The 27,539-nt window shown below is 41.9% G+C and overlaps 1 protein-coding gene and 1 long non-coding RNA gene across 3 annotated transcripts in view; one reads left to right on the forward strand and one right to left on the reverse strand.

Annotated features, from left to right (window-relative positions):
* The window catches only part of EFEMP1 (EGF containing fibulin extracellular matrix protein 1), a 50,238-nt gene extending 46,587 nt beyond the window's left edge, over positions 1–3,651 (forward strand). For both annotated transcript variants that reach the window (XM_074578559.1, XM_074578560.1), the window contains 3 exons: positions 30–153; positions 288–483; positions 2,425–3,651. In XM_074578559.1, coding sequence (XP_074434660.1) covers positions 30–153; positions 288–483; positions 2,425–2,583 — 479 coding nt within the window. In that variant the 3' untranslated portion in view covers positions 2,584–3,651. The remainder of the gene's footprint in view (positions 1–29; positions 154–287; positions 484–2,424) is intronic.
* The window catches only part of LOC141740242 (uncharacterized), a 52,798-nt gene extending 25,268 nt beyond the window's left edge, over positions 1–27,530 (reverse strand). The window contains exons 1-4 of the long non-coding RNA XR_012585933.1: positions 27,456–27,530; positions 26,857–26,975; positions 22,265–22,350; positions 21,460–21,690 (exon numbers count right to left, since the gene is read on the reverse strand). This is a non-coding gene — a long non-coding RNA (uncharacterized LOC141740242). The remainder of the gene's footprint in view (positions 1–21,459; positions 21,691–22,264; positions 22,351–26,856; positions 26,976–27,455) is intronic.
* Between the last annotated feature and the right edge of the window lie 9 nt (positions 27,531–27,539).

Genomic DNA, 27,539 nt, shown 5'->3' on the forward strand with positions numbered 1-27,539 from the left:
TTGACACAGTCCCTTTTCCTTTCTCCTAGATATAAATGAGTGTGAGACTACTAACGAATGCAGAGAGGATGAAATTTGCTGGAATTACCATGGAGGATTTCGTTGTTACCCAAGAAATCCTTGTCAAGAGCCCTATGTCCTTACATCTGAGAAGTAAGAGAATAATTAGTCTTTTTTTTTTGGGGGGGTGAGGGGGGATCATCCTCAACAGGCAACCCAATCAAATACAACAGAAAGCAAGCACCATGTTTGCAGCTACCACAGTTTCACCCATTTTTGTTTTTCAGCCGCTGTGTCTGCCCTGTTTCAAATGCCATTTGCCGAGAGCTGCCTTACTCTGTGGTGTACAAATACATGAGCATCCGTTCAGACAGAACAGTGCCCTCCGATATCTTCCAGATTCAGGCAACCACTATTTACCCTAATACTATTAACACATTCCGGATCAAGTCTGGAAACGAAAATGGAGAATTTTACCTGAGAGTGAGTATTGGTGGGAGTTGGACCCTCAGCAGGGTACAAAAACCGTAAGAGCATCACAACATCCCAAAATTTATCAACTTTTTAATACTTCCTTAATAAAACGGGCTTGATTTCCAAGTTTTTAGTTGGAAGTAAAAGCCTTTTACTTCTCTACCTGAAAACTCTAAAGTGAGAATCACACTGTTTCTTTCAAATGAATACACTCGTAGCAATCACAAATATTTAGCAATCCTGTGACACTCATGTCAGATACAAACGAGATACCTCCATGCTTTTCACTCTCTGTACCAACACCCCGTATATAAGTATTTAGGAGAGAGTTATAGAAAGATTCCTTGTGCAGTTACTTTTATTAAATGTCTCATTTTTGTGAAAAAGTAAAAAATATCATCTTGGGACAGGGCACAGATTTCTAAAGTGCTTAGTTCAGGCCAACTTGCAAAGGTTTTGTGTTGAGGTATACTTAAAACTTTATTTTCCTGAAGTGATGGTACTATTTCAGAAAACCCCAAAAGTTCAAATGACTTACAACAGCAGTACTTCCTGTTGGTATAATGCATTGAAGTAGACACACGTGAATGAAACTGTCTATAGCATCTGCTTTTTAAGATTTTTGGGGGAGGGAAGAAATAAAATTTTCTTGGACACCTGTAATATTTAAATTCCTAGGAAATCCTTTTGTTTCATATGTGGCTTTACACTCAGTAAAACAATCAGTGCAAAAAAAGTTAAGTCGGAAATATGTTAATTGGAAGGTTTTCATTTTTGTTTATTTTCCTTCATATCTGAAGATTAGGGGGTTTTGATACATGCAGAAAATGTACCAAGCTATGGCATTGCCTATTTACACCACGTTTCTCCAAGATGGGAGCAAGGAACTACTCATCTGCATCTGACTTCTGCTATAACCTACAATCCAGTGCTTTTCCCTGGGTTTATTGCACATCAAAAATCCGTTCCTCCTGCCAAAATACAAACTGTTGTTTGCATAATAATAAGAACAGGTTCACTCCAGCTCTAGTTTGGGTTAGATCCCAGCCTAGCCTTCAGACTGATTTTCTTTAGACTAAGAATTCCAATCTTCTGTTGCCACCCAACATGGAATCACAGGCCTTAAATAAGGAAGCATGTGTTTATTCCTGCCAAGAGACTGCAGTAAACACAGGCTTACCTAGAAGTTACTGCTATTGTTGTAGTAAAAGTCTGAGCTGGGTCCCAGATACAGCAGATGGACTGGATTCATCTGTGTACCCTACTCATTTGACATGGTGAGAAAATATTTGTAGGAGGTGCAGGGAGGGATGGAGTTTACCTTTTTATTATCACCTGGAAATTAGGAATTAACAAACTCGCAGCATCCCACAGAAACAGCCTGTCGGTGTTCCCCAGCAGCAGGATCCCAAACTGGGAAGAGAGCTTCAGAGCAGTACAAGAGGCAGGTGGCAATGGGCACACCACTTGCAAAAATTCTCTGTGCTTACAAGGGGAACACAACTTCTTCTGGAGTATGAGCCATGAGAGACTTAGGAGTTTCCCTCCACTGAACAAGCTACAGCACTGTTAAAGGCATTAGGTCTCTCTTGTTTTACTGCTTCTCCGTATATTTTAAAAGCTGATAGATGGGGATAAAAAACAAAGCCCATCCTGGGATAGATTACCGCTTTTCATGTCCTTTAGGAGAGTCAACATAACCAGGAACAGATTTTGCAGTGCAGTTTATTCCTCTGAGCCCTAGGCAGGTAAAGTTTTCCCTGCAGCAAAGCCAGGTGTGAGATTTAGTCATGGCCATTTAAAATTGTTAAAAGAATACTTGCATTGTGTATCTCTGTGCTGAGACAGAGCATTTTTACAGTGTGGTAACACACAAGCACTCTCTTGACGCAACTAGGGAATCATTTTAGTTTTTACTGAATTAAACTTTTGTTGTTGTCGTTCTTTCAGCAAACAAGCGCCGTAAGTGCGATGCTTGTACTGGTGAAATCACTATCGGGACCAAGAGAACACATCGTGGATCTGGAGATGCTAACAGTCAACAGTTTGAACTATCGTACCAGCTCTGTGTTAAGATTAACAATAATAGTGGGACCTTACGCATTTTAGTGGTTTTCAATAACCCTTCACTGGCACTTAAAGCAGCCAAAGAATATTATCTTAAAGAAAGCACTTACTATTTTATTTATAGATTTTGCTCTTTTTTTTTTTAAGATTTGTTTAGTAAGTTGATATCTTTAATCCACACATTACACCTGTAATTCAAAATTAGTAGATGTGTTCCATAGTATAACATGGGCATTGTCACTTTCTGTATAAAGATTTAAATCTTTTTTTATTACCTTTCTTGGACTAGATACATACTACGCTTTTGTATGAGAACTGTATGTTCATACTATCCTGTAAAACTTCACACACCCTTCCTAGCCAACTAGCTCATGCAATTAAGAGGTGATCTTCTGTATTGTTTTTATTTTAAATTCTAATGCAGCTACACTGACAAAAAGAAAAAATTATATAGTATTAATGATACACAGTAATGGTTATCTGGTAAGCTAAAATATATTTCTTTTTAACTACTTTGTAACAAAAGATAACAGTCAATAAAAATCTATTTCTGTAGACATTTATGTGCTATCAGTTGGTTCTTCTAATCTGGGTTGGAGGTAAAGTTACATTGTGAGAAGTGTTTTGCATTGGATTTTTATATGCAGATTGCGTTAACCATGCCATGGAATAGCATTCTGCTCTCTCCAAGAAGACGACCGTAGGAAGAAAATTTCTCCGAGGATGAAAGAAACTCCAAATGGAAAATCAGCACGCAGGGCACACGTGTCTTTGCCTGCCTTCTCCCGAGAACACTGTTGGTAGTTACTGGTTAGAGGGATACAGCGTTTTCAGACAGAAGTTAACATGCTATTTTTCCAGAAATATTATGTTGTATACAAAGAATTGGGTGCATTTGCTTACTGGGTTGTATCATTTCCAGGCACTCGGTCCTATTCCTGTTCTTACGACTCAGATGTATCATGTACAGTGTTCATAAAATTTATTTCTAATTCAAGAACTAATAACATCTTTTGTAATATGTAAAATCTTATTTCTTGTTTAAAATGTAGTAGTTAATCCTGTGGTGTACAAAATTTTTAATAAAGATTCTTACCATATTGTGTTTAATCTTTTTTGAGGTAGTTTATTAGCCACATTAGATGGTCGAATTGTCAGCTACTGTGGGAGTAGCACATTGAGTTCTGCGGAGTCCGAGTGACCCAGGTCTCAGGCCAGACAGCATTAGCTCATGGAAGACGAAAAATACAATTCCTTTCTAGAAGGAAGAATGTATTACCTACCAAGTTTTAGTTTTTACTGACATTAAAAAATAAAAGATACACCAACATACACATATTGCCAGGTAGTTGCTGATTTACAGGAAGGAGCCTCTTTTCTACTTCATTTTCTATAGAAAAATATTTGTGAATAGTGCATACGTTAGTCACAAGAAAACCTCTTGCGGTGCAGACAACAGACTAATGTTTATCAAGTATGTCAGTCGCTCTCAGTGATGGCTTTCAGGGGATGTGCTCAAAGAGAAGGAATAAGCATGGCTGGAGGACTTGGCATCCAGAGGTCCCACACGCCAAGACAGCAAAAATTCACTCCAGAACATAAATTAGAATAGGCCACAAGCACTCGGGTTTAGGGTGACACATCCCCTGCACTCAGACAAATTGCAGAGCAAGACCCCATTATCCAATGATCGTTCCTTCAGGCAGTCATTTGTGGCTTTAAACAAATACTTCATCTGCCAAAAGGGTCAGAGCACGTCGTTGTGGCACAGGCCAAAATAGTGCTGGCGCTGGGTCACGTTTTCTTTGCCTGGGGCCCCAGAGCTGTGGGGTAAGACCCCAGGTAGCCTTCACCCCTCTCTGCAGAGAGGAGCTCACCAATACAAGCCCACTTGCTTTATAGAGGCATTTAATTGGGGTTTTCCACAGTGAAAACTCTGATATAGAGAGTTCAGCTTGTAGGAAGCTCCTTCCTCTCCCCAGAGGGACTCCTCCCCGTTCATCATTGCAACAGATACGCTTGGTTTGAGAGGCAACTCCTCATTCCCCACATCTACTGAGCAAAACGCTTCCAACCTCCTCCACCTCCCTGCAATTCTAGTGGCAAGCAGCACATGCTACCTCCGTACTTTGTCAACCAGCATCTTCCCTGTGTCATCCAGCCTCACAAACAAACTGTGCTGGCCCCCTGGCATCCCCCTCTGCCTCCAGCATCAGCACTGTTCTTTTACACCAACTTTTAACTTCTCAAATTGTGTCATTCAGCATTGCCCATTTCAAGAAGCAATTGATTTTGTTGTTGTTTCCAGGTTTAAAATGGACCGTTTTTTTCTCTGGGTAAGTGCCCAGAGGAGGCAGAAGGGGCTTTGCTTCCTTCACTCCTGGGGCTTCCAGGGCACCAGGCTGGTTCCTGCAGTGAATTGTGCAGCCACAAATCATCCCGAACATCCCCAAGCTGCCAGACTCTGCCCCAAGGATTTACTTTTACCTTCATGCTCTGCCAATACGTACACCAGTTTCACCACCAGCACTCTTAAATCTTCCTTTTAATTCTCTGCTTATCTGACAGTGACCCAAAATTGATGATTATATATAGAAGAAATAACATTTATATACTTATCAAAGGGCATGAACAGCAGAGGCAGTTGTAGCTCATACATGCGCCCAAGCCATATTCAGCCCTCTCGTTCCTCCGCATCTCATCATGCTCATAGACTTGGCTTAACCCGTTTTATTTTCGCACAAACTGTCCAGCTGACCACCCTGCTCTCCCCGGCTGTTTGCAATATTCAGGTCTATATAAGACCACTTACAGCCCAAACTAGCCAAGCCAGAGGCTATCACACAGCTCAGGAGTGCAGATCCAGCTGCTTGCCATGATATTGCTATGGGTTTCTTGAGACCTGAAGGTAGTCGCTGGGCGTGGGCACCACCCACTCTCCACGCACAACGTTAATCACAGCGCTTTTATGGAAGCAGGGAGCTGAAATAACAGCAGCCCCTCCAAACCAAAACACAAGCAGGCGAGCAGAGCAAGCCAGGGATATAGCAGGGCTGAGCAGAAATTGGAAGGGGGTGGTTGGTATTGTTTTGGATAGGGGTGTGGTACATGATCAAGCGTGAGAGCGTCCCAAAAAAGCTCATAATCAAAATGAGAAGATGGTTCAGAGCCTGAACAAGGAGAGCTTTTGTATGCGGCACTGCACCATACAACTTGTGTGTTGCTAGCATGGAAACCCATGTGTTCACCTGATCCTCCAGGAAAGAAGGACTTCGTATGTTCCTTGCGAAGGATACGGAGCTGCAGCAAACAAGCATTTGACTAGCTACTTGGGTTAAAAGGGGCACTGAAATCCCAAGAAATTATTATATGAGAGCAAAGTGTTTGCTCAGCCTTCACTATATCCTACCAGCATGACCATTATCAGTAACACACTTCAGGAAAGATTCTCATATAAATCTCTGTCACTGTTGGAGAAGAATTTAAGTCAGGATCACATGCAAAGTTTAATATCTTCTCAGAATTAGAAAACAGAAAAGTAAAAAAAAGAAAAAGGACCTTGAGTCAACAGGACTTGAGGAAATAGAAACGCAAGTTCATTCACTTTCCCTAGACCACCTGAACACAGTGCAGTGGGATTATTTTGTTTGGAAGGCTCACAAATGCAAGTTTATTGTCGAATCCTGTTTCCATGACTGCAAAGAGTTGCTTATGTTTTGAATGATCATCCATGTTTCTAACTTTATAACTCTCCTATTAAAATATAGAACAGCTGCTGCCCCAGTCAGCTGTTCGGCATATGGAGCCCACCAGGGACAAAGCCCACTGTTAACACGGAGAATTATTTTTAACGCCCTCACATTTCTAAACCTCACCATCATCTCAGCAAAATGGCACGTTTCCACACTTCCCAGCTGGGGGAACACCTGCATAATGCAAAACTGAACTGTGCTGCATCTGGTACAAAGACCAATTTTATTTCATCTGGCCAGCAGAAAAAGCTATCAGCCCCAGTGAACAGAAACAGGGCAAAAAGTTAACTGTGTTTTGTATCTGTGGAAAAGCAGATGTCTAGGTAAGATGTTTATACTGCAAACATTTCTGTATATATTAGGAGGAAAGAGAGCTGTTTAATAAAATGGAGTTGGCTTATAGTTGCCAAAGCAAATTTGAAGGACAGTACAACAGCTTTTGTCATTTTTGCATGGGAAAAAAATACAGTCCAATTTTATATTGATATAGATTATGTACCTGAACAAGTAATTTTTTTTTAAAGCAAGTGATCTCAAAGTTAACTCTTTTTAAAGCCTCCCACTTATTGCGTATATTTGCTCAGCAGAAAAAGCTGCAACCATTGTGTCGCTGCAACCATTTTGTCACTGCAACATGACAAAGTAGTATTAAGGGCTTGCCCTGATTTATTCTCCAGTATCTCATAAAACACCGTGCTACTGGATTAGGGGCTGTGTGGCCAAGACACACAGCAATGCTTCCTGCAGATCCAAGCACTGGCCTTAGGTGAGCACCAGGTGTTGTTTGTAAGCGCGGTCACACTGTGTCAGTCACACACTGTGTCTGCTCTCACTTGAGAGAGAAACTATTGGACCTTCTGATCCAGAATCCCAACAGTCCCAGAAGGGACAGCAGCGCTCTGCATCTCTGCTCCCTCCTAGAAACGTGTCTGGATAACGAACATTTTTTAGTTTTGATATAATATTTTTGTGATTTCTACCTAACCACACAGTGTGTATATATTCAAACAAGGGAAACATTCCCACTAAGATGCTTCAGATCAGACCTTCGGAAATGAGAGGTGCAGCTCTCAGCTAAGCACTTCAGCAGCTCCTGCCCTGCAAACACACTCTGGTGCACTTTATTGCATAGCTTTAATGAAACATTCTGCACCCCCTCAACCCCCCCAAGATGACACCCCCTAAAGCTTCTGGAGTTCTGGTCTACAAAAGCTCCCTATGCAAAGGCATGCACCATCCCCAGCCATACACCCAAACAAGCATACAGAAAGGCTTTCAAATTTAGCAGCCTGCCAGCTGGGTTGACAAAAGTAACATATTTTTGCTGTTAAACTATGAAGCCACGATCATGAAAGTTACACAGACACCTCAAAGCTCTAAGTCCTGCCGATACCACTCCAGAAACATCTGAACCTGTGACCACCTCCTCTGGAGGGTCATGTTTTTTCCTTGCACTTTGAGTGTTTCTGGAGTATCTATGTGCAATATATAGGAATGTTTCCTATACGAAATATATACAACAAACACCCAAGTGGGAACTCAAAAGAGTGAAATTCTTGCAGGCGGCATGGAAACTAGGAAAACAAACAGATTGTGGAAGCTCAGAGTAAGGGCTGCAGAGGGGAAGCCAACATACCAAAACAGCAGGGTAAAAGGCATTATTAAAATCAATAAGTCATCCTCTGAGAAGCTGAGGTTGTATACGAACGAGGAAAATAGAAGTGTTCCTGAGATCTGGAAGGTCACACGTAAACACAAACCAGGCAGGCCAAAGGAGCAACTCGCAAGCGCCTGGACTAGCAAATCAAGCCTCTTCCAATCACAGCAGAAGCAGTCACCCAGGAGGCTGATGGGGCCAAGGCATGACCCACACATTAGGGGAACAAGCAAAAAAACATAATGCCATGGCACAAAAACTAAGTGAAACCTTCTATCGTGTTCCTGGATGAGGAATTTGGCAATACCACTGTGCCAGAGCTGTTCTTACAGGCAACGTATCAAAGGACCTCCCTTAAAGTAAGAAGTGGATAGAAGAGGGGGAACAGCAAACTTTACTAATGATACCCAGTTGTTCAGGTAAAGATTGGCATCCTCTTGAAAACGGGGCCTTTACAGTGCTCTGAATATTGAGAAAACACACCAAATAAAACCAAAGGGGATAAACGTAAAGCGATGCACATGGGGGAGCAGTTATCCCAGCTTTATTTGAACAGCAAAGGCCTCTGAACTGACCACCGCCTCTCACGAGAGCAGCATCAAGGTTCCGACAGACCATTAGAAGGAAACCACAGCTCCGAAGAGCACACCAAAAAGGAAAAGGGAGGTAGCCTCCACAAAGCATTTTGATGCTACGTCCATTGTTTGCACTAGTAACGTTTTTTTGTGTGGTTGCTGTAGTTAGTCCATGGCAAACTGCCGGTGCCGGATTTGGTGACCATCCCTCACACCCAGCTCAGCAGTGGTCACAGAAGCATTAAAGCAAACTCTGTGAGCAGCAAATGCTTGCAAAAAAAAAAAAACACACACAAAAAATCAGCTTCCAGGGAGAAAAATTTAACTCCTGCACAGTTTAAAGGCACTGCCTGGGGGAAGGTAGCAGGAAGGAGATCATTGCAAATAATGGCATTTCTAGGAAAGCCATTTCTGCACACACTTATTAGATGTGAATTGATCCTTGCAATGATTCAAAGCCTGAGGCTGAAGTTCGCATTTTCTGCTTTCTCTTCCCATAACGAACCAGGTTCCAGACAATTTTGCAACCCAGGGTTGGTCTAAAGACTACCCCCCAATATTTAGTAGGGCTGTTTTGTTCCGTGAGAGCTTTAAAAACTGGCAAAGGTAGGTAGGCAGTGGAAAACATGAAGCAACACGCCGAGCACTCACCGCGAGGCCCGTGATTTTGTACTAAAAACCAAATCACGAGGATCGAAATAGTAACATGAAACTTTAATGGGGTCAGAAGATTTCTGCCTTTGCTCTGGTATGCTAAAGAGGGAAGACCTAAATTATACAGTGAACATCTCCAATAACGTGCTAAAATTTCATGGACAATTGAGCAGTAGTTTCTTTAATATAGCACAAAAGGCCACAGTTTCTTCTGTTTTCTGCAAACAGAGCAGATCAAGCTGACATATGCTTATGTCTTACTGCAAGCCAGACTCGTGCATCATTTTCCCCACTAGCACTGGGAAACATAAGAATGAGACCGCACTGAAACCCTTGCACGAGCATCAGGTTTTGAGAGCCCGCTCCGCCTCTGAGCAAACTGGCTAGGGTTCAGCTTCCCGCGTCTATCAGGAAGCTGCCCTCTGTCCAGCCACTCTTTTTTCCCCCTGCTATACAGTAGAAGCATTGCTGGCTGTTACAATTTCCATCACACCAGGTTGAATGCTGCCCAGTTCCATCACAAGTAAACATTTTCAGGAATACGTTTCCTTGCTTAGTTTAAGAATTTTTCCCCCCATTTCTGGAGTTGGCAGAAGTTAAAAGGCCACAGTGACATTCTTGTGAAGCGCTTCAACTTGCGATTTGCACAAAGGCTGTTTGCATACAAGTGTAAAGAAAAGCTAGAGGCATCACATTCACATCATAGCAAACATGAAAATAAAACTCTCCCGAAAGATTATGCACACATACATATTACAGATATATGATACATCCATGCAGTGCCGATACGTAAAGAAACGAGCATCCAGCCAGCACCAACATGCCACTCAAATCCACCTGCCTGCAAGGTACCAAGATAATTAAAACACATGTTGTTGGCACAGCCTTCTCCTATCATAAAATTAGCAGTGAAGTCACTATTCATCTTGACATAATTTGGTGCTTATACCTAGGCCAGAATCACTAAACCAGGCTATTTTCAAATGTTAAGTCCAGTAGCTTGGTGTGTCTTTCTCTTCCCTGTACTGTGGCAGATGGCATAAGCTCTAACCAGCTTTAGAAGAGACAAAAACACATATGTAAAATTGCCAGAGTCTGGCTTTAAGCATCTATTACTGAGTTTGCAAGATATTAAGTCTGAGCACCAAGTGTTGGAGGCACATTTTGGAGGGGGTGGAGCACCCCCTGCCCACTGTCCCCCATCTTTAACCTGCCTCTTCAATGAGCTTTGGGCAGCATCCCAATGCATCCTCCAGTGCAACCTTACCAGAATTCAGTCCTTCCACCTCTGTGACATTGCTGCAGGGATATTTTCCATCTCTGGGTGGTAGAGTATTTCTTTGCCTTTGGGCTTACGCAAATTTGCATGCACTCAGACACTTGGGATCAAGGCTTCTGCTCTGATTGCTCTTGACCACCATCACCCAAGCTGAAAATATTGTGCATCAGGAGGGAAAAATACTATCTAAATGTTTAGAAAGATCAGCCTGGCTCTGAAAATTAGACAGCGCTTTCAAGCAGCATAGGACATTTGGTGATGGGGGCTGGGGTGTATGCTTTCTTACACCACAGGTCCCAAAAATCCCCCTGATCAGCTAAGCAACCTGGGGTATTTCAACAGCTGTCCTCGGCAGACACTTCCTGAGGTTGCCTGGAGTCTCAAAAAGGATGTAAAATATTTGTAGTAATTCCCTGAACAAACCCAAGAGGCTTCCTCAAAGCAGAGTCCTCAGCTCTGTTGACTTGCGTTTTTAAAAGGTAATATAAATTCCACTTACACTGGTTTGTTTTGATGTTGAAAATTGGTCTCCATAGACATGGTTGAAATCATGCCCTGAAGCACTGAGGCTGGAGCCAACAACCACACAGCCCTTCGCCAGTGCATAGCTGAGGAGGTTTTAAAGGTGTAAATGCCATCCACAGCAGGACCAGGAGGGCGCAGGGGAGACCAGGCAGGGACAGGGTGCCCCACCGCAGAGGAAAAAGCCACGGCTGTGGCCACCCAGGCACTGGGAGAGGCGCGTGTGGTCCCCCCAGATGTCACCCCCCACTCAGAGCCCTATCCCACTGCTCGCACATTTCCTTCACCAAGCATAACCATGGGGGCAGAGACACACAGAGCCTGTAGGAAACCTAAACATTTATTATTTTTTTTTTATGTTTAAAACCTCCTTGCCCTGCAGAAGCTCCCATGAAGGCTGACACACAGCTAGGACCGCAGTGGTGTTTGCCAAGCAGAAACAGCAATAAAAAGAAATAAGGATGAGACAAACAGGGGGAATATATGGAGAAACGACAAGTAGAGGTTTTTATATGGAAATTTATATTGAGGGTAACATTCCTGTCTAACACAAGTGTTTTAATACTTCCGGATGCAAGCCTCAAGCCAAAATCCAGTGAGGTCTGATGCTACGATAGTGGTTAAGTTCAGGGATGCTGAACGTTTTGCAAGAGCTACAGGTTTTCTTAGTGCCAAAAACCATCCAGAATAACAACAAAAAAAAGCTTTTCATTCTCCCCCAAATAACCCCACTGTAATGTCCCAGCATGAAGCAATCACAAAGCAGAAATGAGTCCTGAGGCGCCAAACTGCCCAAGCTGATTTGAACACAGGGATGCACAGACTGCTGCAAAACCTACTTGCCCCATCCCAACTGGGGGAAAAGAAAAAAAAAAAAGAAACAAAAAGCAAGAGATGACCTATATTAGAGAAAGCATTATTTTCATTAAACTGTTTTCTTCACCCTTCCAGCTCTGTCACTGCTTCCGCCATCTGCCTCCACCACACCGGGGGTGGTGCCGCAGCCCTCCCTACCACCGCAGAGCCCAGGCAGAAAGCAGCCGTCGAGGATTTCCCTGAAAGGCGGGCTCAGTTTCGAATAAAGCGCGGGATTGCTCTGCCGAAGGCGATATCGGGCTGAAGATCAAACCAGGAGACACATTCCCCAGGTCAGCAACACAGCAAACGTGAGCTCACACGAGCGATAAACTGTTCAGAACAACTTGTCCCAGAGACGCTGCTGCTCCTCTGCTGCTGCCAAGGCCCGTTTCTGCTTGGTTGATGCACTATGCCAATTCCTCCCATATAAGATTAAGCTGCCTTGAGGCAATTTCAACTTACACATCTGATATTTTGAACATTTTCTATGCTCTGCAGCTCAGGAGCCGGCACAGCCCATGTACCAGCACTTCCCCTTTTCACCTCGTGTCACCCTTGCGAAGGCGTTCGTTCCCATTTAAGTGCTCACACACCTTTTCTGTGACTTTGAAACATCAAAGGAATAATTCAAGGAAATAATATTTCACTGAAGAGCAGAACTGAGCCATCAGTGCCACACAGCTCAACTCTGAAGGGGCATCAAGCTGATCGCAAAGTGTACAGGACCTGTTTTCTTAGATGTGTCCATCACACCAACGACTAGTTTCGCCCTTTTGAGGCCATTCTGGGCCTATTAAATCCCATTAGTTTATTACAAGTACCAATAACATATCCTAGAAATAAATGAGCTTTTAAGCCTAAAAGCTTAGTTTCAAGACCATCCTGGGCGGCTCCAAGTTAAAAAGGCAGATACCAAATGAAAAAAATTCAATAATCCAAAGAGTCTCCAAATTCCTTATTTGTTTACTTATCCGACTACACATGAATAATTTCAGTCTAGCACAGGCCTGTTCGGGTGCCAGATCTTGTTTGCAAGTCTGCTCTGTGAAAGGCAAATGTACAGTTGAACTTGGATGCTATGCAAGTATCAGCCAGCTATTAGCATTAATTGCTAAACAATTTCTCCAAAATTTAGATTAAATATACCACTCAATGTCTGCAGTTGTTGCTGGTTACTGCTGTGAGGAAAACAGTTACTAGTACACAACTGGTTGGGCTCAAATTATAAATACAACTTAAATACTGTATTTACCTAGCCAGAACAGTAACTCTGTTTTATGGAGATGTGTTTTTCTGCATTAAACCCAATTTCTGTATGCACCAACACCACAGACAGATCTAAAGGGGCACCTGCGTGCACAGTAACCATGATCATTATGATTCAGCTCACAAAAAAGAATTTTGCAGGTGCATCTCCAAAGCCATTGGTTAAACCGTTCAGATGAAACACATTTGTGTAACAGAGTAAGTTATTATCAAGACTATGGAAAAGCTGGGGAGAAAAGAAACTTCCCGAGGGTTTGGCATTATTCTTATTAGTGATGGCTGAATTCATTTTGCCTCATTTCCAATGTAGTCAGATATTCAAATAAAACTTGAACACCATCTACTTGCCATGTTCCAGAGACAACAAAGACTGTAGACCAGAAATCATGAAGATGGCAATAGTCATACACAGATTTTGCCTATACAATCAGTTCGTATCAGAGCAGGTCTGGGATCCCTGAGAAAGGCTGCTGTCTACCCATAACACAGAAAAATTTTCCTCTAAACACAAAGACATTTATAACTGAATCAGCACTGGATTGGTGGAAAGAATACATTTACAAGGGAAAAGATTTACAAGAAAGTTTTGCAACTGCTATCAATCCCTCCATGAAAGAGTCTATGCTCATGTCTCTGGACCAGCAAGGCAGAAAGCACCAGCTTTACAGAAACTGGTGAGGAATAGTTTGCAAAATGTTTGCCTGTCAACCTGCACTATAATTATCAGATCATTAGTTTACTCACTAACCTCTCCAGTGTTTTATATAAAATAATAATAAAAGAATACTGTTTCTTGCATTTGTGAAGCTCTCAGAAATCAAGACACCTGCTGAAGCTTTTTTAGAATGCTGGCAAAACCAGGAACATTAGAATTCCATATTCAGGAACTCTACTTCAGTAAGTCAACTGAATAAAATAACCATAAAAGCACAAAAAAATCAAAAACAAACTTAATTGTGATAACCGAGTTTAATGATGTTATACAGTGAAGCTCATCACAACACAAATCACAACTGAAATTTTCTTCCACAGTATTATTTAAGGCAGGTTTCACTCCACCTAACTCAGACAATAGGAACAACATGCACGCTTCATTCAGTACAGGCAAATCTGTGGGGAACAGGAGGGCTAAGGAAGCGTCTCCATAATTAACTCAGTTTGAAGGCACAGTTACCATGCACAGGTGTGCACTAATACTTTGTTTCACTTCTCACAAACACTTGTGCTTCTAATTCTGTAACCAGTTCTTACACATTTCCCTGAACAAGAACAAATCTGTGCAAGCCTTTGCTCTGACATTTGCTCAACATTGAGACCAAACTCTATCCCAGCTCAAACCAGCGCAGCCAGGCACACGGGTGCCCCGTCCCATCTTTCCGCCATCAGCAGCATGAGTTGGGGGACACACAGGCGGGCTCCCACCAGCCCCCAACATCCCTCAAGCATTTCAGGATGGCAGCGTACGTCCTGCCAAGCCACAAGGGTCAGGTAAGAAGGTGCCATCACCAGTTGCCTGATCACAGAAGAGAAGTCCCCTCCAGGAAGCATTAACTGACACCCGTCCAGTAAAAGGCATGTGCCGCACAGAGACCCGAAATTGTCACAAATACCGCCTTAGCAGTATTGTACTGCAATCCTCAAAAGCATATTCCTTCCTGCATGTCAGGCAGGCACAGGAGCCACTGGTGTTTGGGGCCAGCCCTGGCCAGGGATCCTACCGCAGAGGCCAACAATCCCCAAGCCTTGCAGAGTCAGCCAAGAAATTCGGTTTTATTCCAGCTCAGCCGCTCAAGGCAAGAGGCTCACAACCTCACAGACCCTTCCCAGGGGCAAAAAAAAAAAAAAATCAGCCCTAGCCTCAAAATTTTGTGGCATGGCAAGCCAAGCTCCTTTTCAGAGCACAAAGCAGAGGGAGGAGAGAATTTTGCTTGCATCATTTTATCTGCGTAGCCTCCTTAGCAGCTGTGTGTTTGCTGGTGCCCATCAGCATCTTGCACTGTACCACCGTTACACATAGAAATTGCCATGCAAGTACAGCTGACCACATGCCACTGCCAGGCAGGCGTCACAGCATCAGCACAGTCTGCAGACAGTAAAACAGCTCAGAAAGAGCTAAAACTCATGCAACTGAAGTTTTAGAAAATGCTGATTATAGACCATTTTAGAAACATTTTGCAGCTGTGCAATTAAAGCCTACAACACAACATACACGCACGAAGGCAAGACTACAGAGGTAACTTGGATTACTTACATTTCTTTTTGCCCACTTGGCCACAAACCCCAAAGCTCCCAGTGCCACTCCTGCAGGGAAACTCACATGCACGCGTGGGTGATGTGAGTGGGCAGCGGTAACAGCCAGGTTATAAATTGCACAACCGGGAGATGGATCTACATGGCATCAGCTTTTGATAAAGCAGGATAAAGTTTTTATTAGCATACTTTTACAACTACTCCTCTCAGAGTAAAAGTATCAGACCAAAGCACGTTCAGGAAGAAAATATAAGAGGTTTCCAGATGACAGCTTGTCTGTCGGTCATGGCAGGGGCAGAATTACATCTGTTTGAGGATTTTGCAAGTAGAAAATACCCAACAACTGCTTGGGGTTGGAAAAAATAGGCATAATCCTAAAGGAAAAAAAAAAAATCACTGAGAGAAGATTAAGCAAAGAAGAGTACATAGCTAACACAATACACTGGATACTGCTGCCCTGAGTTTGTGTGTTTATACGTCCCTGTACACCCACAATCATTTTAGTATCTCAAAACCAGCAGTAACAATTAAAAATCATTTAATAGGTAGGTTTTTTTTCAGAACTGGGGTGTAACCTCTGAAGCCAAAGGCAGAGGGACAGTATTGCCCATCCTGGGAATAATACACAGAGTTGTTGATAAAGATAGTCCAGTGACGCAGAGTTAAAAATCAGTGTACCATGGAGAAATTCCTAGTTTTCCTTTAGATGCCCTTTACATCCACTACACAAAGAGTTACAAATAACTTATAAAGGTTAAATCTGGGGGTATTTGGGGCAGCTGGTATTACCTTACTAAAAACTTTATATGTTCTTCTACGCATTTCAGGTCCCAAAACACAGCTGACTACACCTGGTTTTAGATAGCAGATACCCTTATGACTATTAACATATATCACAATTCTATTACTACTTTTACTAACAGTGCTGGCATTTTTCAAGCTAGTTGCAACTTGTGTAAGTAACCATAGAAATTAAGTGCCACATACCTAATTCCTTTGCTAACCTTTCTTTCAACAATGCAACAACGTGCAAGTATAACTATAGTAAGTGTTGATGGGATTTATAACTGGGTCCTGACTATAAATCATATTTTTATCAGCCTTAGAAACTTTTTATTGCTTTTTCCATCCTTCATTGTATAGGAATATGTGCTATCACCTCTCATCAGGAGAGCCTATGTCAAGGTGTAATGCTTATTACGTCCCCCAAAAGAACACAGGTTTTGTTCTTTTCTCCTAAGCAAAAACCCAAAAATTAATGTAAACATGTAGTGATTCCAAGCAGTCATTTTCAAGAAATAAGTTTATTTTCAGTCTATCATATTTGTGTTCATGGTAAAATTTAAAAGCTCCATAGAAAGGGCCTGACCCAGCCCTACCAAGATCTGACATCTATCGCAGTAAGACATTGGAGTCACCACACTGCAAACAGATAAAGGACGTGGCACAGGCTGGCAAAGTGCTTGATCATTAGCTCTTAATTTAAGCTCAGATCTCCTTTATAAGGTGAGTGAGTGAGAACAGCAAACAAACCCTATCAATCACCACACCCACACAGTTCCCAACTCCTATTTATAGTTTTACTTTGAAATTAAAGAGAAAAATGCAAATCTTCGTGCCAAAGGGGAAAGTGAGGGAACGGATACAGTCCGTAGGACTGTGAGCTTTAAGCCGGCTGCTTTATTTCCAAGCGTGCTGTCCACCACCCTTGCAGCACTGCTGCCAGTTCAGATTTTGCCAATGTCCAACTTTTGACAAAGTTTTGAAGACTTTTTCCTCAAGTTTTAGACAGCAAAAATAAAAAGGATCCAGTGGCTAAGATGTTTTAATCATTGGCAAGTTGTAGGCAAGCGATCATGTCCTGTCCTTTTTCCCATTTTTACATTGCATCCTCCTGTCCTCCTTGGAGACTACCAGGGCCTTTCTGCATGGCACCAACAACAACTTTGAGGCTTCCAGAGCTTTGCTCTTGGTTAGAGGTCCTATTAATCACTGTCATCTTTTTATTCTCTTACTTGAAAAAGCTTTTTAAAATTAAAACACCAAGGTAAAAGAAAGTATGTCCAACATGAAAGCCTAAGTAATCATCAAATAGCTATTTCAAAATGTCGTCTCCACAGCTAAATAATCATGACTAGCTTTTCAACAACAGATTTGAAAGTTCCAAATTTACCTTTTTGATTGTTTTTGTGCCATCACAACACAGATCAACTGCACTTCGCCTTCAAATCACTCATCTTCACCCCATGCTCCATTGCCAGTTTGAGCCATGTCCATCTTCATTGCTGCCTTCCTCTTCATCTTGTTTAATTATTACCTTTCTCACTCATCCATTTGGTGCACTAATCCCCAACACAAAGCCTTTCACCATCGTCTTGCCCCAAAATAGGCAAAAGCCTCTCAAGGTGCCACAGGACAGGGGCAGACCCCAAACCACAGCCACACTCCCAAGCAAAGCAGTGGCCAAAGGGATTTTAATCAGGCAAATGCACCCTCACGTGACAGCAAGAGACAGCTCATGTTTCGCCCCAGCAGAAATAGGAAAGCAGTAAAGGACATACATCAGGCTTTAAAGTTATAACTCCTTTAAAATTTGTCAAAGATTTAAGGCAACAGGGAGTGCAGTTGCACTAGCTTACGGGTTACCACACAGGAAAATCCCAGACAATAACTGGTTTTGGTTTTTAAAATGCATAAAAATATATTTATCTTATTTTACATGCATTTTCTTTGCATTACACACAGGATCAGACAGCTAGTTGCCCATTAAACCAGGATCTTTGCTTTGTTTTAGAAATCCCCTTCCCCAAAGGATGCTCGCTTTCAGTCTGCCACTGCCATTCGCTCAGTTTTCATCATGGAGCCTCACGTCATTTCAGACCTATTTGTATTCCTTGGTGTTTATCATAATTCCTATCACAATAATTTAAAATTAGATTCGTAGAGAGGAGCCTTGAGCAGTGCTCAGCCCTCAGAAGGGATTTTTGGGGAGAGTTTGCAGCAATACAAATCATTTTAATCTGGGCACCCAAAAACTGAACTGACAGTAAATGAGCACACACATCTGGAAGCTTTGTGTATTACACATGGTGTTCACTTACATTTCTTTTTAAACTAACTGAAGATAAAGGTCACAGAAATCATTTGTGGTGTTAGAAATGGTGCTGATCCGGTTTTGAAAACAGGTATTTAAAAATAATCCCATACGGCCAGAGTGCTTTTGTGCTTGTTTTTGTTAAACTTGTTTTTTTTAAGAATAAAGCATTGAACACTCAGAGTTGACATAAATGCCTGCAAAGGTTTAAAGTCACACCTCTCCATCCTCCTTTTTAAACCATGGACTTAGTGGCTCTTCAGCCACTCTTCACTCCCATTGCACACACAGAACAGGGGAGCACTGTCTCTTGTAAATTTGCAAAATTCATCATTTGTGTAGATTTTCCCCTTCAAGTAATTTTTTTTTTTTTGCCTTTTCTGTGCCACTCACTTATCCCTGTAAGTTAAAAATTGTCCATGAATATTTTGTTTGATAACACCAAAAAGCCAAGCTGGAGATTCATCTCAAAGATTACAGAACTATGAAGTAACACGTAATGAAAAACAAAGTGTTGTTTCCTATTGTTCCACAAACATTCAGTGTATCTCCTGAAGTTTCCAAGCAAACTGCGGAGGAGTTGCGTGGGCAGAAACAGCACTCTGCGGGCATCGCCATAAGCCAGCAGGAACCCAGCTCGGAGTGTAACAGAAGCATCTCCCTTGGTCAGCTAACCAGTGCCATCGTATGGCAGAAGATTAAATAGAGAAAGATGCACGGAACAACTCATTTTAGGGTCTGTTTGTCCAGGGATCTTGCTGCAAACATGGGCAGGGTAGTCTCAATTTCTTCACTATAGAAAGGTCAGGGCATGATGAGACCCCTCCAAGGGTCTCCCACAAAGACTCCAGCAATGGCATACAGCACAGGGGAGAGTCTCCAGGATGAAAGTGTGATGTTTCACACTGCTCTGAAGGAAACGCATTGTTACCCGGTCAACTGTTTAAATAACTCTCACTGCGGTTGCTGATCCCTCTGATTTTCTGGTGAAGCCAAAGATGATTAAGTGACACATCTTAAGGAAAGAGAAACTCTGTTGTCAGAAAAGGTAACTTTTAAAGCCTTTCACTGAGCTCTACACGGTATCCCCTCAGCCAGGATTTGGGATAAGAAGGTGACTTCCAGGCACGAACAATTGCACTGCCCGAGATCTACAGGTCCACGGCTGCGCTGCTTCAGTAGGTGCTCTCTACCCCTGCTTGCAGGGATTTCTTTAAGAAAAGACTCCCCCCTGCCCCTGCCCTTTCCCCCTTGTTTCTCCAACCTCACCGGCTGCTGCCTCAGCTAAAGGGGACCACTCTCCCCCACACTTACACCTAGTGGTACTCACCCAGCTTTTACAAATAACATTTATGGATTTCCCCTCACTTTACAACATTCCTCATTTTTCCAATCCAAGCATCGTCATTTATGACTACACAAACAACAAGGAACAAGTGTTTCAGGCCCATCTACTCACTCCTTTCCTCCATCCAACCCCACGAGCATCCCCCAGCCCCTCAGCACAAGCCTCAGCCTCAGCTTGATACCCACTTCCAAAGCATATTTACCACTTCAAAAAAACGCATTTACTTCAAAGACATTATACAAATACTTAAATATTTGCAGAATCTTAAGCATTACACCAAACAGACCTATGTATTTAGTAAGCAAATACACATGTAGTAAGTAAACACACATGTACACGAACACACCTCCCACATGGTACCACCACCTGTCCCAGACACTGACCTGAAATGTTTCTATTTCCAGGGAAGTTGGTGAAGGAGAAAACAGATCAATAAGAAGTGGCATAAAATATGAGGGTAACTCTTTTGAGAGGACAGACTTTGTTACAGGGAATAATTTTCATTTAAGCAGGGGATGGAAATACACAATACAATCTTGCAGCGTGTGCAGATACTGATTTTAGAAGAAACTGGACTTAAGGCATTAGATTAAATGAATTTAGGTGGCTTCAACTGCTAAAGGACCCAAATCCACAGCTCCCAGAAACCATTACAGCTCTGCTTCATTACCTGGCAAAGGATGTTAAAGTTTCTCAAAAGAAGAATTACAAACCATGTCTTTATTACCAAGTAATACAGAAGGTTTTCTATCAGCATATATAACAACTTCTACTAGCAGCAGACAGGCACCCCCCGCCATCCTGCAGAACTGCACCTGCAAGCTCACATTAACCTGTTTTAGTCAAAGCCTGCGCATAGCCACAAAGTCCCTAAATCTGAAGTTACAAATTCTCACTAGAGACGCTCAGTTTTAAAGATTGCTCCCACCCTCGGCATCTGCTGAGCCTGTTTTTAACCTGCCAGAAGACTGCTAAAGACCCAGTTGTTGATGCTTTTTTGCATACAGCACAACTTAAAGCTGTCTTGCTGGAAACACATCACATCCCATACACCAACAGACACCTTAGTGGCAAACAGGTTACTGAACGTAAGATGGTTTTATTCTCAACTTCATACAATTGATAGGAAAAAGGAGAGCCCAAGCAAACAGGAAGGAGGTGCACTCCACTGTTCAAGTGAGGAGCCTGCCTTCTCTTTGTTGTTTTGTTTTCTACCACAACTAGAAAAGAATAGCAGCTGCTTTCCTGAAGCCTTTCACTAATTTTAGATTTCACAGCAATAAAAATTGTAACCCACATGTCTTGGAATCTTATTAGACTATATATGCCTATTACATTGTGTGCATAATAACCTGTATTGTATACAAACATATAGGCTATAAATATATACATACACACACACACACAGAGTTTGATTCCTGCCATATCCAAATAGCTTTCCTGGAGAGGAAAGAAAAAAAAAAAATTCCTCTGACAATCATTCAATCCTCTGCCTTGCTTACATTTTATTTTATGTTTATTTTATATTATGTTTATTTTATTTTTATTTTATTTTATTTATTCATGACTCAAAAAAAAAACGCCAAACTTACTCCAGAAATTACAGCACTGGTTTGGGAAAAGTGGATTTGCAACTGTATTTCTTATAGGTTTAAGCACTCACCTAAGAGAGATACACCATTGTAGGTATCTCCAGCTTCCTCAGTACACTGGCAACACTTAGGATGATCACAGACATGGATGTAGCTGCCTACATCTTCTGCTTGAATCCAGGCTCCGTTCCCATAAACGAAGGGCAGAAAGCACTGCCGCACGGTGCCTCCTTCCTGCTCAGAGCAGAACACCATATGGCCCACAGGCACCCAGGGAAAAAGGGAGTACAACTGGTGCTGCCCTAAAATAGAACAAGACACAGGTGTCCCCCCCCAAGACAATGCAACGAGTCAGGTGGGTGCAGCTGGGCAGTTTGTTTAATACAATCAGCCCACTTTTCTTACTTTTGCTCTGAAATCCCTCATTCAAATAAAAGATTACATCCACCTGCCACAGAAGGTTGGATTACTAAGTTCATCCAAATAAGTTTTCCAGAGAAAACAGGGATATTTACTTAAGTAATCATTACAGCTAATGTAGGCTAAGGAAATCTATCAGCATCTGAAAGCTATCACAAGAGATACACCAGGGAATTAAAGTAGAGCTAACCGTTACAAGAATAAGGGGTGAAGATCAAGGAAAAGAGAAAAGAAGTTGCTTTAAAATCTTGATTTCAATTTATACTCCTAAGGCTTCTTTAAAAAGTTAGGATGAGAGCTCTCTATCTTGCCAAAACAAGTTTACCAGTTCAAAAAGTTACTTGCTCCGGTGTGGCATATGAACAGGCTCCTAGGGCTATTTAATGCTGGTCCCACTCACGTTCTGTAATCATTATTCATAGTTTGTAATGAAATTAGCAGGTTGAGATGTCCTACCTGGACGCTGTGGTATGGCTGTAATGCGACTGGAAAACTTTACTGGAACAGTAACAGGCACAATTTCTTATCAGCTTTGTTGTTTTCTGCAATAATGACAAAAAGGGAGGAAATAAATCACTGTTGGGGTAATTTTTTTTAATTTATTTTAAGGTAGGTGCTTTCTTTATCATTCTCTATTGAGTTGCTTTCGTCTAGCCAGGTTTGTGCAATGTGTTCTCCTTAAAAAAAGAAAGTGTATGCAGCTTCATGACAAAACTATTTAAGGAGCTCAATTTAATCCTCTATAGTATAAAGAGGCACATAAGCTTAACCCCAGGAGAAAGCAGAGTGATAAGAAGCTGTCCAGTGGAAGACTGTATACAAAATGGTAGCTGCCTCTTGCCACAGAAGTTGGTTGTATGCTTACCGTTCACTCAAAAATATGCATGTACCACTCTCTTAGATGTATGTGTGAATTTATTATTTTTTTTTTCTTGAAAAAATGTTTTTCTTTCTACTAGGGAGGCAACACTTTACATGAGATACTTATTTGGCTGCAGGATAGGGAGCGGGCTATGGATAGAATTGTGTGATCAACAGCAGATGTATCTTGTCCAAAACAAATAAGTGGCTTAAGACTAAGTAGATCATAACCAATTCCCCCACACAACTTGAAGAACTTCAATGTTAGATGAGTTTTCTGCCACTGTCCCATAAGTTGCACCAGTACACCCGGCAAGCTGAAGAGGATGGGGCAGAGACATACAGGCCCAAAGGGAGTTGCTTAAGCTGCTGCTGAAAGAAATGCCTGCTTTTAATAACTGCTGTAGGATAAATAAACTCATATAGTATAAGAAGATGGAGCAGTGTCATTACTGACAGATGTCAGTCTTTATTTTAATGTGGCAGAGGCTGCTAGAAAAAAGCTCAAAAACTACTGCAGGTCTCCTGTAAGCTTGACTAATGATCCAAAGCATATTAAAACCATTGAAGTTAAGTAGATACATTTACTCAATGCTTTCCACAGATGCTTATACATACACATCCAAGTTTTTTGGGTGTTTCAAAGAGCAGAAAGCACCTGGTGAATTCAGCATTTTTCTTAACACGGCTCCTGTGAGTCAATGTTTCCCAGGAGAAACCTGCAGGCGTTGTATGACTTGGGAGGCTTTGAAATGGTTGTAACAGAGCTTTCTAGAGAAGCAATGTAATATAATATTCTTGAAGAAATTTGCATTTGTGCACTATTATGGCGGTTAAATTTTCAAATACAGCAAAGCAATCTTTACTCTGAAATCCTATTTTGCAAAAAAAGAGGTACTGAGGATGGACTCTCAAAACTCCTGGCAGGCTCAAGCTTTTCATACTAAATAGCTGCAGGTATCTAAGCTGGTCTTGACTTTTTTGTTGTTGTTTGTTTTTTAATTTCCAACTGATTCCTTGTGCTTTCAGACTTTGCCAGGTAAGCACAAAGCCATAGGCCATGGAAGCAGAACCCGTATCATGGGTGCAGTTCTGAACAGGGAAAGAAATGGGGTAAATGGCAGCAGTCGCAGCTACTGAGACTGAAACGGGTCTGGTGGCAGTTGGGGGAGCTGTTCTGGGGGGGACATGCCTGATACTGCAGCATGATGGGAAAAACTCGCACACACCCTACCCCCCGAAAGAGATTTTGACCTCCAGGCTCCCTCTCTCTGGGGTTTGCTGTGAGGGTAGCCTGGCTAACCCGACCTCAAGGCTACCGGGAGAGAAAAGCCTACTTGGGTGATCTCTGATTTCTGGGTGGAGAAAGGTTTTGGGAGGGGTTTTAGTCCTAGACATTATTCCAAGGAGTATGCGTACAAACTTTAATTAGCATTTTCAGCGTGCCCTTAGGACTTTGGATGGATACATTTTCAATAAAACAGCAAAGAGAAATCTATCTCCACATGTGCTGTCACCAGAGCTGAGATTAGCCCTAATTTATGATTGCTGAACATCTGTGGGTAGGGCGTTCACAGCAGACGTCCCTTGGCTCAGGAGCTTGTTATTTCTCTTGATGAGGAGTCCAAATGTGCTGGTCTTCAGAGCATGGTGCATGGACCATCTATTTGCCACATTCGGTCTTGTTTTAGGAAGACAATAATGGGAAACTAGCCAGTAAAGTGTGGTCTCTCCAGGTGAGACCTGAACAAGAGTATTTGTGGATGTTAGCTTTAGAAAGCGATCTTGTCAGCGTGGCGTCCTATGAGCAGAGTGCAGTGTTGTACAGTATGAGAAGATGTGTTAAACAAGACTGCAAAAACACCTTTTTCCTATGTTTTGCCTATTGGAATGTTGGTGGGTGGTTCATGAGCCATAATTTTGAAGTTCCAGTGCAAAACAGGTTTATTCCCAGTTTACTGGCATCTGGTGCGCATAAGCAGAAGTTTGGAAGAAAAACATGTCTCTCATCCTGATTCCAAACTAGATGGGGGGAAATGTGAATGAGGAAATTAAAGTGATGTGTGCTTTTGGGTGGTGTTTATTGTTATTAATATATATTATTAAACTGAATATGGATCTGGGAGGAAAAAGTAACCGAGAGAATATTTAACAAAGAGAGAAAGTTCAAATCTTACTGAATAAATGAATAATATTTTTGCTTTTTCATGAGGTTAAACATGAATTTTGTTTGCTGCCTAGTATCTTGAACTACATCTGAATTCTTGTATTCCCTTCCCGTTACAGTGGCGGTGAGTGTGGAAAAAGCTATCTAATAATTTTGGTTTAAGTCAAAAGATCTATTTTCAATGCTTGCTGCTGTTTGTGAACTGTTTAACTCTTCTAATGCTCCATGTTCAAATGGAAAAAATAACAAGGTTAATCATTATTTTTAAAAGCATCAACTGAAAAACATTTTTTTAATGTTTATTCTGGACTTTTTCTACAACCATACATAATCTCAAGCTATAGAATTAATTTTTTGGTACAAGTAATGTGGATGAATGACTTCATTTTTAAAGTTGAAGCATATATTTTGCATGCCTCCTTCCCAGAGTTTAAAAGTTATGGCATTTCTCTAAGAGAACAATGTCAGCACACAAGTTATGACTGCGTAATACTGCTGATGACAGAAGTTAGGAGGACAGAATGTCACAGTGTCTTTTACATAGAAATTATCAAGACAGTGGCAGACATCTGGAGCTAATGCAGAAGCGTTTGTTGTATGCTGGTTACTGTTGACAGCAAAAGTGTTCAAGAAAAACACCTTTCACACTAATTCTGTGTGGTTTTAACCTTTGTGGTGAATGGACAGTGTCCATTAGAAAGATCTTCACTTCTAGATCACTTCTAAGTCATCTTTACATATTCCTCTACACCTTTGTTATGGTTCTTTCTAAATTCTGCAACATCAATCTGTTCAACCTCAACATACAAATATCTCTCTCTGTGTTCATTCTCCATGAAATGTTGCCCTGCTGTCTCTTCTTTGCTCGTCACTTGTATCACGTAATTCTCTGCTTTAAGTACAAACATATCTCTTTGTGTTCATTCTCCGTGAAATGCTGCCCTGCTGTCTCTTCTTTGCTTGTCACTTGTAATTCTCTGCTTTAAGTACGTTGGCTTCCCCACTTGAATTTAAGCTTTAAAAGCCCTCACTACCCACCTTCCGTGCTTAACAGAAGACAAGATTCTATGAATAATTCCAACCGCTCCTTTATCACTCTCTCAAAATGAAATACATTTTTATAACAGTATAGAGCTTTGAACAGTTATTTGCTATGAGCTAGAGAATAGCCATTTTTCCTGAGTAATAATGACATAAAAATCTTTCCAAACAACCCGCTGTTTGTCAGCAGCAAAGCAAATGTGAATTCAGGGAAACATGGTGAACTTTCTTGCTTTGCCACCTAATGTATTTTTGTACCAAATAAAACTGCACCAATGAATTCTGAATCTGGATAAAGTTAACGATCCTTTTGCCCAGACCAAATCCTAAGTTTCTGGATCACTCGTCTCATTTCTTTCTTCTGCGTCTTGCCAAAAAGATAAGAAACATGTTGGCACAGAAGAAAAATTATTACTTGGACTGTTCTCCCAGCCAATGAATCTGTTTTCTATAAATGCAGCTTTAAAAGAAAAATCCAGTTAAGTAAACAGAAAAGACTTGTAAACAACAAGCAATACCAAAATAGCTTTAGAACCAAACTAGTAGCAAATGGCATTAATTTTTTGTTAAATATCCTCCAAATCTAAATTGTTAACTCCAGATGACAGATGAGTTCAGGATAAAGCGTGACAGTTTGTATAAATTTATTCCTGCATAGACCTCGCTGTTGGGGTGATCAGATCTCCACGATCACATTACTGTTCATTCATGCTCCCGAAGTAATTACTAATCTCTCTTGCATTATACAACTGAGCAGTAATCTGTCTGAGGAATAATTAATGCATTAACAAAAACACTGTCCCATAAGTGTATCGTTCTGTTGCACTCTGAGCATGTAACAGCACAACAAATATTTTAACTGGCAAGCCTTTGTGATAAGCAAGAACAACTGTTGCAACCCTCCTCTTGTGCTTTGAAAAATATTTGTACGTTCCTGGCTTAAAAGAGTGCCAAGGATCACTAGCTATTCTTGCCTTACCAAGAAGAAAAGTGAGGAACGGTGTGGCGTGACCCCTTCAGTTACTCAAGACGAGCATAACCTTGAAGTTTGGCACGACTCTCTCGACACTGTTGCCATGCTCCAATTGCCAGACCCTGCTATGGAATCGATGGTTAATAGAGCTGTAAGATTAGGTACTAAAAAGATTCAGGGGGCTTAATTACAATTCTTTATTTTGAAATGTGAGTCTTTTTTGGGGCAGTATTTTAGTTTTGAAAACAAGAGGCATAGAACAAGGTCTGTCGGGCAAAAGAATTCCAAATATATGCATTTTTCAAGACTGAGTTTTAACTGGCACAGGCTCATTCAGCCATGCTCCTAAAGGAAGGGCCCTGAATTTTTGGCGGACTGCGTAATACGTATTAAATTGCCCACACCAGGCCCTGCGGCTGCTGAGCCCGGGGGCGGCCAGACGAGGCCTCAGAATGGCGGGAGAGCAGCGGTGGCCCCGTGCTGGTGTCCTCTCCCTCAGTCTGGGCCCCCTTTGGGCTGGTGGCCCCGCAATATTTAGTCTGAGCCGGCTCCAAAGCCGCCTCGTATCCAGGGACCGCCGCGGGGCTTTTTCTGCCTCTTTTTACCTCAGGCTTCTCGGCAGGGCCGCGCGGCCACCGCCATCGCGCGCTCCGCGCCGCCTGACCCTCCGCGGCTGCCGTAGCTGGCGG

The sequence above is a fragment of the Larus michahellis genome, chromosome 3 (assembly GCF_964199755.1).
Source record: "Larus michahellis chromosome 3, bLarMic1.1, whole genome shotgun sequence".
Taxonomy (NCBI): domain Eukaryota; kingdom Metazoa; phylum Chordata; class Aves; order Charadriiformes; family Laridae; genus Larus; species Larus michahellis.